Here is a 16395-nt window from a genome sequence, read left to right on the forward strand (position 1 = left end):
TGCACCTCCACACTTGTGGAGGGGAAACTGAGGCACAGAGCAGCTCCGACCCCATCCCACAGCCCCACCACCGCCTGCTCTCTCTCTTCTCCAAATCCCCAATCCTCCCTAACGAGCTCCAAGCCGGCAGCAGGGCCATGGCCAGCCCCGTACTCCCACACCATCCCCGTGCCCCACAACATTGATTGTGCCCCACACCACCGCTGCCCCTCTGCGCCCCCCGGCCGCCCACCTCCACCTCGCTCTGCAGAGCAAACAGCTGCGGGCTCGGCTGCGCATCGATTCTGTGAGAGCTGCTGTTTGCTTAACCTTTGCAGAGAGCGGCAGGCGTGCGGCACGAGGAGATGCCTCTCAGCTTTGTCCTTCCCCATCCTTCAGCTGCTAATGGGCTTTGCTTGCTTGGCTGAGGGGCTGTGGTGGCCCACGAGCAGGGGATGGGGACAGGGATCACCCCGGGGTCTCTTTGTGGACTGCTCGGGATGTTGTCCCCACTCACATGGTGCTGCACATGTGGGGTAATGGAGGTAATGCTCCTGGTGCCGGCACCATAGGAACGTGGTACTTTGGGGTGGTGGCTGTGCCATAGGATGTGGTTGCTTGGGGTGGTGGCCATGCTGGTAGGGACATGGTTGTATGAGGTGGTGGCTGTGCCCTGGAGATGCGCTGATTTGGGTTCGTGGCCGTGTCGATAGGGATGAGGTAGTTTGGGGTGGTGGCCATGCCATGGAGATGTGGTAGCCTGGGCTGCTGGCTGTACCATGGGAACAGGGTGGTTTGGAGCTGTGCCTGTTTTGGGGTAGTAGCCATGCCATGGGGACCCGGTGGCCTGTGGTGGTGGCTGTGCCGTGAAGTGGGGTGGTGTCCATGCCAATAGGGACATTATGGCTGAGAGAGGTGGCCATGTCATGGGGACGCGGTGTCCATGCCGATAGGGACAGGATAATTTGGGATGCTGGCTGTGCCATGAGGATGTGGTGTTTTGGGGGTGGTGGCTGCGCCGTGGAGATGCAGTGGTTTGGGGTGGTTGCTGTACTATGGGGATGCACTGGTTTGGGGTGGTGAGGTGGCCTGTAGTGGTGGCCCTGTTCTGGGGACAAAGTGACATCGGCACAAGTGTCTGAGCACAGCAGTGTCCCATTATCCCTCGGCATGAGGCGAGTGCTGTGATCCAATCTGGGGGTGTCCAATGGGGCCCCTCCGTGGCACACCACTCCTGTCCCCGTCCCCACGCACAGCCCTGTGCCACCCGTGGGAGTGCTGCGCCGGTGGGTGACTCACGGAGCCCATGGCCTCGCCGAGGCGTATTTTTAGGAGCTCATTAAAAAAGAAAAGGAAAGGAAAAGGAGGGGAGAGGGAGAAAAGGAGCGGGGAAGCGGTGGCGGAGCGCAGTTATCCTTCACGTGGTGACTGCTCGTGGGGACAGCGCAGGGGCGGCACCCCAACCCCAAAATCTTCTTAAAGCCCCCGAATCCCCCACAGCCAGCGCCACGGCCGCGTGTCTCGGGGCTGTGGTGTCACTCTGATGGGTGTCACCGGTCCCCGCGTCCCCGTTGCGATTCGGCCGCGGCGCCGCGGGCGGCTGTCAGCTCCCATCGCGTCGCAATGCCGGCTGTGACGAGCGGGCGCTCGGCCCCGCAGCCCCCGGTCCTCGGCTGCGGAACGCAGGGTGACACGCGGCGGAGCGCGGCCACCAAAGCCCCGGGCACAGAGCGGGGTGTGCCACAGGGCTTCGTCCCCGCCGTCACCGTCAGTGCCATGTGCGTGGGGGTGGCATTGCTGGGGACGGCACGCTCAGCCCCGCTACCACCAGCAGCGACAGCCCGTGTGGGTCACAGCGCGGTGCGTGCGTGGGGCTGGGAGGAGTTGGGGTGATGGGGACGTGCTGGGGACGTGGAGTGATGATGGCCGCGGAGGGGCAGTGCGGCACTGCGGCCCCATGGGCTGCACTGGGGTGCAGATGTGGTCCTGCTCCCCGTCCCCAGCGGTCCCAGCTGGGGCAGTGGGGTCACTTTGGGGACAGAGCGCATTGGGGTGTCCTTATAGGGTGGGAGCTGTGGGGCACTTTGGGGGTATAGGGTTGACCCTGAGCTTGTGGCTGACATTTGTCCCCTTGTTGTGTGACTGCGACGTCCCCCGTGTGCCACGTGTGTCCCCTTACTGTCCAACCGTGTGTCTCCGTGTGACATGTGCGTCCCCATGGGGTGTGACCGAAAGTCCCCAGATGTCACAGGGATCCCCTCCGCGGGCCAGCAGGGACACAGGTGACAAACCCAGGGAGCAGTGCCTCTGGCTGAGCCACCCCTGGCCCCGCCGGGGACACAGAGGGGACACGGGGTGGCGGTGCTTCTGACCCCTCGTGCCCCGTGGGTGTCCCCGGGGCTGCACCCCATGGCCGCACCGGCTGGGGGCGTGGCCAGATTGGGGGCGTGGCTCTGCGCTCCCCGGGCGGCGCTGGAGGCGAATCACTGCGCGGAGGGGGCGTGGTCTGTGCGAAGTGGGCGTGACTCCCGACTGAGAGGGCGTGGCCAAGGAGTGCTCGGGCGTGTCTGCACAGGCAGTGGGCGTGGTCACAGGAGGCGTGGGCGTGGCCTGGCGAGGGGGGGCGTGGCCGGGAGCGGAGCGCACCGGAGCTCAGCGGAGCGGATCGGAGCGGAGCGGCACCGCCGATCCCCGAACCCCACCGCCCTGCCCGCCCCCAAACCGGCACCATTCCGGCCCAGCGAGCAGCCCCGGCCGGGCGTCGGCTCAGCCTCGGCCGTAAAACTTTGCTGGCGGCCGCTGCGGGCGTGGTGATGGTGCTGGTGCTGGTGGTGCTGATCCCGGTGCTGGTGAGCTCGGCGGGCACCGACGGCCGCTACGAGATGCTGGGCACCTGCCGCATGCTCTGCGAGCCCTACGGGGGCACCGCGCCGGGGGGCGGCCCGATCCCACCGCCCTCCACGCTGGTGCAGGGGCCGCAGGGCAAAGCGGGCAAACCGGGCAAACCGGGACCGCCGGGACCCCCCGGCGAACCGGGCCCGCCGGGCGCTGCGGGCCCGCCGGGGGTGAGGGGCGAAGCGGGCAAACCGGGGCCGCCCGGGCTGCCGGGTTTGGGGGGCACGGGGGCGGTGAGCACGGCCACCTACAGCACGGTGCCGCGCGTCGCCTTCTACGCCGGCCTGAAGAACCCGCACGAGGGCTACGAGATCCTCAAGTTCGATGATGTGGTCACCAACCTGGGCAACAGCTACGATGCCGCCTCGGGGAAGTTCACCTGTGTCATCCCCGGCACTTATTTCTTCACCTACCACGTCCTGATGCGCGGCGGAGACGGCACCAGCATGTGGGCTGACCTCTGCAAGAACGGGCAGGTACGGGATGGAGGGGTCCGGGGAGGTCCTCGGGGGTCCTGTCCTTCTCCTGCCCATGGGATGCTCATCTTGTGCAGCCCCGGGATGCTCTGTCCTTCTCTTGCCTGTGGGATGTCTGCCCCCACAATGCTCCGTCCTTCCCTCAGTGGCAGTGTTGTGCTCCAGGTCCCTCCCCGAGGTGCCCTGTTTTTCTCCTGCCCATGAAGTGTGCACCTCAGGATGCTCCATCCCTCTTCCAGCCGTGGGATGCGCACCCCCAGGGTGCTCCGTCCTCCCAGTGCCAATGATGTGCTTCAGGTACCCTCTGTGCCCTGAGGTTCCCCATCCTCCTCCTGCCCATGGGATGTGCACCCCCAGGGTGCTCCATCCCTATTCCAGCCATGAGATGTGCACCCCCAGGCTGCTCTGTCCTTTTTCCAGCCATGGGATGCACACCCCACGTTGCTCTGTCCCTCCCTGCTCTTGGGATGCACACCCCTGAGATGCTCCATCCTTCTGCCAGTGCCAATGATGTGCCCCAGGTGCACCCCGCGGTCTCCTATCTCCTCCTGACCGTGGGATGTGCACCCTGGGATGCTCCATCCTTCTCCTGGTAGCAATGATGTGTCCCCATGGGTCCCCTTTCGGTCCCTCTCCTGCCCCAGCAATGTGCCCTGCTGTGCCGTGGGCTGTCTGTGTGCTCCCTGCCGTGTCCCCATGGTGCGTGCCAGCGGCCGTGCCCTGGGGACAGCAATGCAGGGACAACATTTGTGGTGGTTTTGGGGACACTGCAGGGCTGTGCAGTGCTGAACCCACATTGAGGGCAGTGTGAGCCCAACCCAGAACTGGGTCCACTGCTCCTCAGCCCTGTTTGGGGACAGATGTCTCCATCCCCAGCTGCTGTGCACCCATGGGACATCTCCTCCACCCGGTGACAGCCCCTGGGTGACACACAGTGGGGCCGCTGCCCCGGTGCTCAAGCTGCCCCCATCCTCACCACCCGCAGCCCCCACATCTCCACCATCCCCATGGCTGAGGCTACCAGGTGATGTCGCATCCTCACGACACAAACCCTTTGCTGGAGCTGTGGCTGTCGCACTGCAAATGTCACACTGCACTGAGAGGCTCTGAGCTCAGTGGGGTGACATCTCCCCATGGCCTCAGCCACAGCTCTGCCCCAGCAGTTGGGTTTGGCCTTTGGCTGTTGGGTTCTCCCTCCCTTCACTCACTGCCCCAGATCTGAGGCATCAGAGATGCTCAGTGCTTGTCCCCGTGGTGTTGCCTCTGAGCGTCACTGCGCAGAACCATTGCATCGAGCATCACCCCGGCACCTGGATGGGATTTTTCCTTCTTCAAGAGCCCCATGGGATTTAGAGGGATTTAGGAGCCCAGAACCCAGCTGGGAATGGGGTCGCTGCCCCATCCCTTTGCCATCCACATCCCCCCATGATGTGAGCCACAGCTTTGCCCAGCAGTTGGGTTTGGCGTTCAGCTGTTGGTTTCTGCCTCCCTTGGCTCACAGCCCCACATTCAGGACACTCAGGATGCTCTGTGCTTATCCCCACGGCAACAACTCCGAGACCCCCACGCGGTGCCCATTGCGCTGAGCGTCTCCCCAGCACTAGGATGGTTTTTTTCCTTCCCAAATAATCCCACGCAGTAATTTAGAATCCCAAAACCCAGCTGGGAACGGGGTCGCTGCCCATCCCTTTGCCATCCCCACGCCGCGGGCTCGTGCCGGCACTAACAGCTGCGTTTCCCGAAGCTACAAAGCTCCTGTCAAGAGTAAATAAACCCATTCGGGCGTGCGCCTGCAATACAGCTTAATCATCGTCACGGCCGTCCTCGTCGGGCGCCGGCTTCGCAGCCGTCCCCACGCGCCGGGTGTTAATTGCCAGCACGATATCACAGCTCTAATTGGGGTTTGTGTCGCAGAAATACAGCCCAGAGTGAAGCCGGGGTGGTGAGGTCGCACCGCAGCGGCGATGCCCCAGTGTTTCCCTATGGAGAAGTGTCCATCGCAGCGCCGGCCGCGCCGCTCGAGTTAATGAGAGCCAGGGGAGCTGCTCCTGGTTATTAATTAGCATTAATTATGATTATTTGTATTAGCTTGTCGCTGTTTCGGTGAGCACGGGGTGACAAAATTGTGTTTGGGAGGAAGGTGGATGGATGTCCTCAGTGTTGTCCCTTGAGGGGATGTGGGGACAGTGGGGGACGGTCCCCAAAGTGTGACCCCACAGAGGGATGTGCCCATGGGGCCACACCTGGGAGAGCCCAGGTGCACCCAAAGGTGATGTGTCGGACCCCAAAGACACGGGGTGCCCTCAAACACCGCTCCATGTCCCTCTGCACTGGGTGGGCACAGAGCTGCAGTGGTCACAGTGGCCAGGACACTGCTGGGGGCAGCTCACAGCCGTAGGGTCAGTGGGATTGGTGACAGGACTCCCCAGGTGCCACGTCCCCATTTTGGGCACTTCTTCCCGCATCCCTTGGGTGCAGGCACAGCTCCCAGCCGTGGGGTTGCTTTGGGCTCTTTGGGCTCCATTTTGGGCTCTTCTCCTTTCCCACGGGCAGCGCCATGGGAAAACTGAAGCACGGAGCTGCTGCGCCCCATCTCTGCATCCCCTCTGGTCCTGGGGACACGGCTGCTGGGACAACGCGGTGGCTCTGCTGCCATGGAGCCATTTATCTTCCCTGGTTAGCCAAGGGCTGGCGGGCGCGCGGTGACGAGGCGGCTCCTTAACGAGGGAAGACGGATGGCAGTCGCTGCAGCGGGGATGGGCGGTGTGCTGGGACATCAGTAGGTTCCAGAGTAAACAGGGGCTGATGGGTGGGATCTGTTATGGCCGTGGGCTGCCTGCAGGTCTGGGGATGCTGCTGCCTCTGCCCCAATGGCTTTTGTGGTAGCAGCACCACAGGGGCGGCCACGGGGCTGTGGTTGTGTCCGTTCAGCTGCAGGGTTGGGGCTGCTCCCTGCGAGCCGACGGAGAGCCCATTCTTGTCAGTCCTAATTAGGAGCTGCTTCTCCCTGCTGTGCCGCTTTGCATTTCACTTGGGATTTTTTACCTGCTGCCTTGTCACTGTCACTGAGATCCCGCTGCAAGGCTCTGGCTCAGATTTGATTACCCCAATAATTCCCTATCAGCTGCAGCCGCAGTGCCACTTCCCTGGGTGGCCACGAGGCCGTTGGGTACGTGTGGGTTTTTACAGATGTAAGTATCCCTTCCCGCCCCACGCCTGAGCCATAACCCAATGTTCAAGCCTATGGGTCAGGGCAATGCTCAGCAGCACCACAACGGCACCGCTGTCCCCACGCCAGTGCCATCTCTTCCATCCAGGTCCCATCACCCATGGAATGGGTCCAAAGAAGCCTGAATGAAACGGGAAATGGGGCCCCATGGGGTGGCTGGGTGAGGGGTCACAGCAGGGAAGTGGGGCCATGGATGCAGGTGGGCTAAAGCTGTGTCCCCTGTGCAGGTGCGGGCCAGTGCCATCGCGCAGGATGCGGACCAGAACTACGACTATGCCAGCAACAGCGTCATCCTACACCTGGATGCAGGTGATGAGGTCTTCATCAAGCTGGACGGGGGCAAAGCCCACGGCGGCAACAACAACAAATACAGCACCTTCTCGGGCTTCATCATCTATTCGGACTGAGCCTGGACCCATGGCATCACCCCATGGCATCACCCCATGGCATCGCCCCATGGCATCGCCCCATGGCATCGCTCCACACCCACCCAGCCCCACGGCATCCCCATGTGCAGCCCTATGACCGGCTGTGGGGCCCAGGATCCCCCTCCCCCATCACACGCTCACCCCATTGCTGCTAATCGGGGCGGGGGGAGCAGAAGGGCAGTCCCCTGGCTGCGACCCACTCAGTGCCCGTGGGATGTGGGTCTGTATGGGGTACCTTGTGCTGGGGTTGTGCTGGGGGAGCTGCCTGGCTCCGGGTGACTCCATGGTAAAGCAGAGCTGTGACCTCTCCCCATGTGCTGTCTTTGTCCCTGTGTCGGGATGTCACCAGGGTTGGGGATGGCACCTGCTGGCCTCATTGTCCCCCCTCAGCCCGGCCAAGGACACGGGGCACCGTCCCCAGGTGCTGCAGTCCAGGTGGGAGCTGCTGTCATTGTCCCCTCACTGTCCCTGCAGGGTGACAGTGGGCTGGGTCCCCTCGGGGGTTCATGGTGCCCGCTGTGGGGCTGGGCTGTGCAGGGGGGGGTGGTGTGGGGAAGCTGCGACATGACACGGCCCTGTGGCAGAATGTAGCCCCATGGTGGGACGTGGCCCCATGAGAGGAGCTGCCTACATGGTAGCACACGGTCAGACATGTCCCTGTGATGGGATGTTGGCACCATGTGAGAACACGGGATACATGACAGAACGTGGCCCCGTGTCAGGACATGGCGCCGTGTCAGGACGTGGCCCCCCGCCTGAGGTGGCCCCGTGGAAGGGCTCGGCCCTCCGGGCTTTAGAGGCTGCTCCGCCCCCAGCCCCGCCCCTAGCCCCGCGATACGGGACCACAAGTCCCGTGATGTCCCGCGCGGAGGCTGAATGTCACGTGACTCGGATGAGCCAACGGGAGGTAACGGAGCGAACGGCCAATCAGAAAGGCGGGAGGGGCTGCCGGGAGATTTGAATGCGGAGGGCCGGAAGTGGCGGGTGAGTGGGGAGGGGGGCGGTGTGGGGCTGAGGGGAAACAGCCGGGATCTGAGCGGGGGTTTGGGGCCTGCTGGGGGCCGTGGGCCTCGGGCCTCGGGTCGCAAACGAAGGCTGTTAGGCCGGAGCGGTGCTGTGGGATCTGAAGGGCTGCGGGGCCTCGGGGTGTCGGCACAGACAGTAGGGAGGGACCGTAGGGCCCGTAGCGCGGGTGCTGTAGAGCCCGTGGGGTCAACGGCGCGCCCTCTAGGCTCTAAGGGGGGCCGTAGGGGTGGGCGGGGCCCTACGGGGGCGGCGCGGGCGGAGGGGTGGGCGGCGGGGAGCTGTAGGGACAGCGGGTGTCGGCGCTGCGGAGTGCGGGTCCGCGGCCCCCCTTCAGGCTGTGCCCCGAGGCTCACCTGCGCCCCTCACCCCGCTGTGCGCGGATCCCAGGCCGCGTCCCGCCGAGCCCGCCGTCCCCATGGCGATGGGCGCCCCGCCCGAGGACGGCGCCGTGGCCGTAATGGTGCGGGTGCGGCCGGCCGTCCCCAGCGAACGGGACGGGGCCGCGCGGCCCGTGCTGCACGTCGTGGATCAGCACATCCTCGTCTTCGACCCCGAGGAGCCCGGCGGACCCCCCGGCACCGCGCTGCCCGCCCGCGGCCCCAAACACCGCGGCAAGGACCTCAAGTTCGTCTTCGACCGTGTTTTCGGGGAGGGGGCCACGCAGGAGGAGGTGTTCCAGCACACGACGAGGGAGGTGTTGGATGGAGTCCTCAATGGCTACAACTGCTCCGGTACGGCCCGGGGGGGGCTGTCCCACACACCCTCAGCAGAGCCAGGATGTGGCCTTTGTGCTGCAAGGGAGGTCCCCAGGGTGGGAAGGGGTGTCTGTGTCTGCTGCCATCTCAGTCCTTGATTTGTGGCAGCATGGTGGAAAACCCAAAGAAGATGAGAGAGGGAATGTGTCATAAAACAGCAGCACAGGAGCAGGCGGTGCTAAACTGCCCTCAGCATTGAGCTGGGGGTTGCAGGTGTGGTCGAGGCGGGGCGTCCCTGGCACAGGGGAGACTGAGAGAATACTGAGAGCTGTTGAGCAGGAGGCCGGGTGAGATGGACTTGTGCTGTGATCTCTGGGAGCTGCTGTGTTCCTTGTGCATCTCCCAGCCCTGCAGTGCACACAGACCAGGTCTGAATGCTCCTTGCCCCGCGCTGCAGATCCTCGTGCTGCTTGCAGGCTGTCAGCAGCGTGGTGTAACGAGCTGCACGGCGCTGAGCTGGGCGCTGGGGCTGCACGATGCTATTCCTGGCTCTGTCACCGTGCCCACCTGGCAGCATCTCCTGTCTCTGCCTGTGTGAAATAACTCCCAGATCCTCAAATGAGATATTCCCAAAGCCTTGCTAACGGGGAGAAGGGCTAAGGTTCTCTAGATTAGCGTCCTGTTCCAATGCTAATGCTTCGGAGAGGGGGCTGAAGGGTTGGGGAATGTGGATGAATTGCAAGGTCTGGAGAAAGAACCTCCTTCACTGAGAGATGGAGACCTGGGGGTGCTCAGCTTGTAGGGTGGCTCGAGTGTGGCCTTGAAGCGTCTGAATGGGTGACGGCGTGGGGACTCGTCCTGTCTTTATCCGCTAAATTAGAGATGCTGACAGCTGAAACGAGAGAGAAATTGCACTGGGGGAATTGTGCAGACAGTGCTGAGGGTAATTAACTATTGAACCGCTCTGCGACGGCTGCGAGTGACCCGCTCTGCTGCAGTGTCTGCTGCAGGGCCGTCACGCTGCTGACAGTTTCAAACACCCCTCTCCCTCCTCGCAGTGTTTGCCTACGGTGCGACGGGAGCGGGGAAAACCTACACCATGCTGGGCTCAGAGCAGAGCCCGGGCATTATGTACCTCACCATGGCGGAGCTGTACAGGAGGATTGAGGCCAGGAGGGACGAGAAGAGCTGCGAGGTGCTCGTCTCCTACCAGGAGGTATGCGTGTTCCCCATGTGTTTTGGGGCTGCTGCTGACCCCGTAGTGCTGCAGTATGCTGGGGATGCCTGCTGTCCCAGCTGGATTTGGGCTCACCAAACTGGTGGGGAACTGGTGCTGCTGGTTCCTGCCATGCAGAGAATGGGAAGTTTTTCTGCCTCACCGAGCCGCCGCGGTGCCTGCAGTCTGCATAGCAATCTGAAAGGGCTGCGCAGGAGGAGCGGCAGCGCAGTGACTTGCAAGTAAAGCCCTCGAGAGCTGTCCTCTGCATTTAGAGCACTGTCAGCCGCTCTGTGTCACGCCTGGGCAGCGCCTTGCAGGGATTGGGGTGGGAAGGACTCATCGGATCAGATTGTGACCCTCGTGCACAGAGCTGCTTGATGCTGGGGTAACGGGCCGCCTGTTCCCTGCTCCAGGTGTACAATGAGCAGATCCACGACCTGCTGGAACCCAAGGGCCCTTTGGCCATCCGGGAGGATCCAGAGAAAGGAGTCGTGGTCCAGGGGCTCTCCTTCCACCAGGTGGGTGTAAAGGCTGTGCGCAGGCTCAGTGCAATGCTGTCCTAGCAGCAAATGTGACCCTGAGCTGAAGGGAACGCTGCAGGGCAGCGGGGTGCCTTACATCCCAGTTGTCATTTCTTAACGTTGGGTTGTTGTGGTGGCTACGCGGGGCACCCAGCCTGCTGATATCCACCCCTCTGCTCGATTCCAGCCCAAATCAGCAGAGCAGCTCCTGGAGATGTTGGCCAATGGCAACAAAAACCGGACCCAACACCCCACGGATGCCAACGCCACCTCCTCCCGCTCTCACGCGGTCTTCCAGGTGAGGGCTGAACCATAAAACCACAGCATGGTTGGCCTGAAAAGAGCCTTGAAGATCTTAGAACTGCGGAATCACAACAAGTTGGGTTGGAAGGGACCCCCAAGGCTCCCAGCCGCACTGCTGCTGTGGTCTGGGTGCCCCACATCAGCTTGGGCTGCCCAGAGCTCCACCTGTGGCTTTGGGATCTCCAGGGCTTATCTGTCCCATTGTCCCCCTCAGCACAGAGCCGGGATCCCTGCTCTCTTTGTCCTCACTGTGTTGGTGCTCTCCCCCACAAACCAGCCACTCTATTTCAATTCCAGCCAGGCCCTTCCTTGAATTAGCAGGGCTGTCACGGCTGCGTGGGGAGACTGAGGGCTCTGCCTGCAATTTCTGTGTGAACCTGGTGGCTGTGAGCAGGGGGAGTCCAGGTGTCTGGATGCCTTCCCAGCCGGGTGCATTGCTGGGCGCTGGACTCCTGCCTGCTGCACAGCCGTTAGCAGCGCTGGAATTGTGCCCTCCCTGCTGCTAGCTCTGCCTGCTGGTGAGCCAGGCGTGGGCTGCTGAGGGTGTAGGACTGGGATACGACACGGGAATTGGGCTCAGCTCTGAGAACGCAGCCTGGGTGCTCCCGGTGCTCCCAGGCACTGCGAGGCGATGTCTGGGCGATTCCCCCAGCGCTGGGTTTGTCCATCCTCGTTGCGCTGTGGCCTCACCAGTCTCTGCGCTCGCAGATCTACGTGAAGCAGCAGGACCGTGTTGTCGGCCTTGCTCAGGACCTGCGGGTTGCCAAGATGAGCCTGATTGACCTGGCAGGCTCTGAGCGAGCCTCTGTCACCAACACCAAAGGAGAGCGTCTCCGGGAGGGCGCAAACATCAACCGCTCGCTGCTGGCCCTCATCAACGTCATCAATGCGTTGGCTGATGCGAAGGTAGTGCTGTCCTGTCATGCCCTGCCGAGTGCCAGGGCCCAAAAGCTGAGCAGCCCCTCTCGGTGCAGAGCAAGAAAACCCACATCCCGTACCGGGACAGCAAGCTGACGCGCCTGCTGAAGGACTCCATTGGTGGCAACTGCCGCACCATCATGATTGCTGCTGTCAGCCCCTCCTCCCTGGCCTACGAGGACACCTACAACACTCTCAAGTACGCCAACAGGGCCAAGGAGATCAAGCTGTCGGTGAGGAGCTCATCTTCTGCTGAGGGTTTGGGAGCTGGTGGGAAGGAGTTGGGTTTCACAGCCTGCCCCAGTGTGCGGGGAGGGTCAGTGGGTGCCTCTGTGCTCCAGGTTGGGTGGTGTGTTGGGTTGTGGCATCCAGCCCCTCTGGCCGATTGATGCTGAGGACACTGAATTCACAGTCTGTGCCGGAGCCCCTCATCCCAGCAGGACTGGTGGCAGGGACAGCAGGTCCCCGTGCGTTGCTCGTGCCATCTGCAGCCTCTGCTCCAGCACTGGGAGGGATCTGAGCTCAGCCCCGTTGCTCTTTTGACCTCTTGCCCATCCCTGTCTCTGCAGCTGAAGAGCAATGTGCTCAGCCTCGACTGCCACATCAGTAAATATGCCACAATCTGCGAGCAGCTGAAAACAGAGGTGAGGTGCTCTGTCTTTTAGCTGTGCTTTGATTGATGTGTGCACCTCTGAGCTCCTCTGCGAGTCGTGTCACAGTGCTGCCTGCTGGCAGAGCTCTGGGCTCTGTGGGGCTGCTGAAACAGCTGTGGTGCAGGTGATCCTTCTCTACAGGTGGCAGATCTCCGGGCCAAGCTCCGTGCCTATGAGGATGCTGCCCAGGATACAGGAAAGCAAATACCAGCACTGCTGCCTTCTCCCAGGTGAGGTTGTGGGGCCAGTGGGGAGGAGAGGCAGAGCTGGGGTGAGCCCTAAAGGAAGCTGGGCTGGGAATCCCAAACATCATCCTTATTGATCCAACCCAAATGTGGCTGTTTTCCCAATGGATTTCTTTCTCTCTCCTCATTTCTGTAGGATGGAAGCTGTCCCAAAGAGCTGCTCAGTCACGACTGCTTGCAGGGAGAGTGGTGGGGAGCAGCAGGAGCTGGGAGCTGGGCAGGATGCTCAGCTGGGAGGAGAGGAGAAGGTGAGAGAAAGAGTGGGAGGGCTGGGGATCAAATGCCCACATGGCACAGAGGACAGGAGCTCAGTCCTGGGGTGCTGGCTTAGTGTGAGCTCCTTTTTTGCTAGCAAAACCCTTCAGCTTTTAGATAAAGGAGTTTGGAGGATGAGACTCAGCTCCGTTTGGGTCAGATAAGTGATCGCTTTGGGATGTTGTTCCAGGTCCCAGAGGAAATGCCCCCCAGCAGCCCCACCCAGCAGGCAGATCTCCAGCTGGGAATGAAGAAACCGAACCACCTTCCACAATGTTTGTCTCACAGCCACATAGACACGTGAGTCCCTCCTCTGTGCGCCCCCTCCTGCTCAGGTGGCCCAAGCTGACTGATGCTTTGGAAGCAGAGGGGCTGCCCAGACCCATTTATCTGACACTGTCCTCTCCTCTGTCCCAGGCTCGTAGCCACCATTCTGAGTGTTGCCCAGAAGCAATACTCCCTCCTGAAGGCTGCCAATCTCCTCACTCCTGACATGGTCTCCGAATTTGAGGAGCTGCAGCTCTTGGTGCAGCAGGAAGCAGCTGTGAGCCCTGAACCCACAGACACCAGCGGGGCCCCTCCAGCCCTGAGGACACAGTGGGGCTGTGATGGTGAGCAACCAGCTGCTCTGATTCCTTTCTTTTCTGGTCTCATTGAATGGCTTGCTCAGTCTGTAGCTCTGCCTCCTCGCCCCCAATGTCACAAATGAACCCAGCATCGAGGCTGAAGGCTCTGCAGGCTCTGTTTTCCAGGCTGAGCCCTGCGGTAGCACGTTTCCCTTGGAACCACTGTGGTGCTTTTAGGATTTGCGGTGGCTCTGTCCCTCTGGGTTCGATGTGAACGTGGTTTGGTGATACCTGCTGGGAAATGACAGCCTTGGGGGCAATGCTGAGGGCTGGAGATGTGTGGGAATGCTGCAGACGGTGCCGACTGTGTGTGTTGCTTTTCCTTTAGCGTCAGCCCCGACGCTCAGCCCTGAGCCCGGCGGCCCCATGACGAGGGCTGCCCTACGCCGCCTGCAGCAGCTCACTCCGCTCTCCAGCCCCAAACTGGCAGTGAATAAGAGGAGGAGATCCGAGATGAGCAACGCTTCCAGATTGGAAACACCACACAGCCTCAACATGCAGGCGAAGCGCCAGCGGAAATCCTCACAGAGCACCGGGGGGGAAGCGGAGGCACTGCAGAGCCCAAGCACCCCGTGCCCTAAAGAGCCCCAATCCCCCCAGCTGCCGCCGTGCTGCACCCCCAAAATCTGCCCTCTGACTGTCACCAAAAGGCGTGTGCCCCTGATGACATCGGCAGCCCAGAACTGCTGCACCCCGACTGTGTGCGACCTCAATGTGACTTACAGCCTCTCTGAGGATGTTGCCAAGCCGGGAGCCGTCAGCCTGCCCCGGTTCCCCGGCTGGGAGAATGCCCTGTGTGCCTTAAAGAAGCAGGAGGGCCCCTTTGTGCCCAGGTGGGTGCTGTACCACTTAGATACAAACAGCATCCCAAAGAACCTGCTCCTCCTTTTCCTTCTGGGCCCAGGGCTGGACCCTCTGACCCTTCTTCCTCCCTGCAGAGCCTCCATCCCAGTGTTCTCCATGAAGGGTTCCTCCATCCCAAAGCTGTCCTCCATCTCCAAAGGGTCTGCGCAGAAGCGAAGGCGAGCAGTGAGGTGAGATGGCAGCCATTTGCTGCTGTGGGCACTCTTGTGTGGGGCTGGGACCCCCTTTTTGCCTGCTGTCAGCCCGGGGCCATCCCCATGTGTCCCCTTTCCCTTCACAGCGCTGCTTCCCGTTCGCTGGGTGGGATCCAGAGCCACATCACCTCGAGCAGCAGCCGGCGGCCGGCGCAGCCCCAAACCATCCCAGGTGAGTCCACAGGCATTCCTCTGCGTGATGCTCCATCCCTGACGCCTTCACACCTGGGGCAAAATACCTGGTGTCGGTGTGTTGGCGTGTCTGGGGATGGTGGGGCGTGTGTTTTGGGTTTGCTGCCTCCTTCCTGTGGCTGCATCCTTGGGAGGGGCGGTGGGGGTCTAGGGATGGCTGTAAGGATGGGGCTGGCTCAGGGTTTTGTAGGTTTTGCCTCTTCATCTCCTTCATCCCTTTCTCTTGTTTCTCCCTCAGAGCATCCTCCCCCTGGGCTCACCTGGAAGGGGCAGGGTGGCCCCAGAGAGCTGGCAGCACGTGATGGTGCCCCACAGCCCCCATCTCAAAAGTTGTGAAGCCACTCTGCTGATGTCCCTGACATCCAGGACCCCTCACACGGCCCCAAATGCAGCTGCCACACCTGTTCCTCACACCCAGGGAGGTAGAAGGGCCACCACCCCAAGCGTTGCCCCGCTGTCCCCTGGCTGCTGTCCCTGCTCCCTCCTGCCCCCTCCCCCTGCACAGCCCCACTATTCTGTAGCAGATGGATCGCTGCTGTTCCCTCTCAGCCCCTCTCGGGGTGTCGAATGCTGACAGATGGGCGATGCTAAGCACTGCTATGCGCTTTTAATAAATCTTACAGCTTCAACCCAAAGGAATGAGGAGAGAGGTGGGGCTGTTTCTCCCCCGTTCAGCCTCAGAGTGGTGCTGGGCTCCCAGCAGGGCTGGGTTCCCATTGTCCCTTTGGGGCTTCAGAGTATTTCTTCCTCTGCTGGGGGGTCTCTGGGGGTCCTTGGGGCCACCAGCAGAGGTGATGGCTTTGCACTGAGGTCCCAAAAGCTGCATGGCTGCCTTCACCCTGCAGCCCCGGCTATGTTCTGGCCCCATTGTCCCATGCACTGCTCCCCATAGGGACTGGGGTCACTGCTCTCTGCCCTACTTTGCTCTTCCCTCTGTCTTCTCTCAGGCTCGAAGCTTCTAATTAAAGCTTCTGTATTCGTTCGCCTCATTAAGGAGGGGGGGCTGGCTCTGTGTCCCCGCAGTGACAGCTCTCTGCTTTGATCCCACTGCGTGGGAGCGGGGAGAAAATAAATCCTGGGGGGATCACAGTGGGGGCACCCTCTGCCCCATCCCTCCACGTGGATTTGGGGAGGGGAAAGGAGGGGGATCCCAAAGGGCCGCCACTGAGTGCAGCAGCAGAGCTGTCCCTGCCCCACTTGGGCTCTCAGCACACAGGGGAGGTGCTTTTGTGGCTGTCGAACCAAACCGGGGGCTGGAGCAGGATGCCTGATGCAGAGCTGGGAATGGAGGGGGGGCGTAAAGGGGCCCCTGGCGTCCGCTGCGGCCCGGCGTTGTCCCCATCCCGGTTGAGTTTTCCCAGCTGCCGGCTGCCACCTAGCTGTCACCTACGGGCTTTGTCCCCCATCCACGGCCCCGCTGTGCCGATCCTGGCATATCCCCGCCGTGTCCCCGTGCCCGGACCCCATCAGGGCCAGCGGTGGCCCCGTGCCCGTTGCCCCCACCCTCATTTCCCGGTGCTGCACAGAGGTCTCATTGCTGCGCTGTGTACACTGAGTCCTTTCAGGCAGTTCTGGCACCGCTGGGCTGGAACGGGCTCGGGACATTTTGGCTGCCTAATTAAAGCTGGCCTTAATTAGCAGCCTCCCTGCGCTGCCAGGCCTCCTGGGGTGCACCTC

The 16395-nt window shown here is 62.1% G+C and overlaps 2 protein-coding genes across 2 annotated transcripts; both read left to right on the forward strand.

Annotated features, from left to right (window-relative positions):
- The first annotated feature begins 2775 nt into the window (after positions 1–2775).
- C1QL1 (complement C1q like 1) lies at positions 2776–7305 on the forward strand. Its single transcript, XM_042893340.1, has 2 exons — positions 2776–3350; positions 6807–7305. The coding sequence occupies exons 1-2, from the start codon at positions 2793–2795 to the stop codon at positions 6984–6986; spliced, it is 738 nt and encodes a 245-aa protein (XP_042749274.1). The 5' UTR covers positions 2776–2792; the 3' UTR covers positions 6987–7305.
- A 1143-nt stretch (positions 7306–8448) lies between these two features.
- KIF18B (kinesin family member 18B) lies at positions 8449–15353 on the forward strand. The gene is made up of 15 exons (XM_042893341.1): positions 8449–8764; positions 9787–9944; positions 10361–10465; positions 10656–10766; positions 11480–11677; positions 11746–11922; positions 12259–12333; positions 12484–12572; positions 12724–12835; positions 13033–13142; positions 13260–13453; positions 13797–14301; positions 14407–14502; positions 14613–14698; positions 14957–15353. Exons 1-15 carry the CDS (start codon positions 8449–8451, stop codon positions 15052–15054), a joined length of 2430 nt encoding a protein of 809 aa, XP_042749275.1. The 3' UTR covers positions 15055–15353.
- The last annotated feature ends 1042 nt before the right edge of the window (positions 15354–16395 follow it).

This window comes from Lagopus leucura, unplaced genomic scaffold (assembly GCF_019238085.1).
Source record: "Lagopus leucura isolate 7727_CA_CO unplaced genomic scaffold, USGS_WTPT01 35276-3_obj-0_obj, whole genome shotgun sequence".
NCBI classification, from domain to species: Eukaryota; Metazoa; Chordata; class Aves; order Galliformes; family Phasianidae; genus Lagopus; species Lagopus leucura.

Coding starts and splice junctions, on each gene's coding strand:
- C1QL1 (XM_042893340.1), top strand. CDS start 2,793: ATGGTGCTGGTGCTGGTGGTGCTGATCCCGGTGCTGGTGAGCTCGGCG. Junction 3,351..6,806: donor ACCTCTGCAAGAACGGGCAG/GTACGGGATGGA, acceptor TCCCCTGTGCAG/GTGCGGGCCAGTGCCATCGC.
- KIF18B (XM_042893341.1), top strand. CDS start 8,449: ATGGCGATGGGCGCCCCGCCCGAGGACGGCGCCGTGGCCGTAATGGTG. Junction 10,466..10,655: donor AGGGGCTCTCCTTCCACCAG/GTGGGTGTAAAG, acceptor GCTCGATTCCAG/CCCAAATCAGCAGAGCAGCT. Junction 14,503..14,612: donor AAGCGAAGGCGAGCAGTGAG/GTGAGATGGCAG, acceptor TTCCCTTCACAG/CGCTGCTTCCCGTTCGCTGG.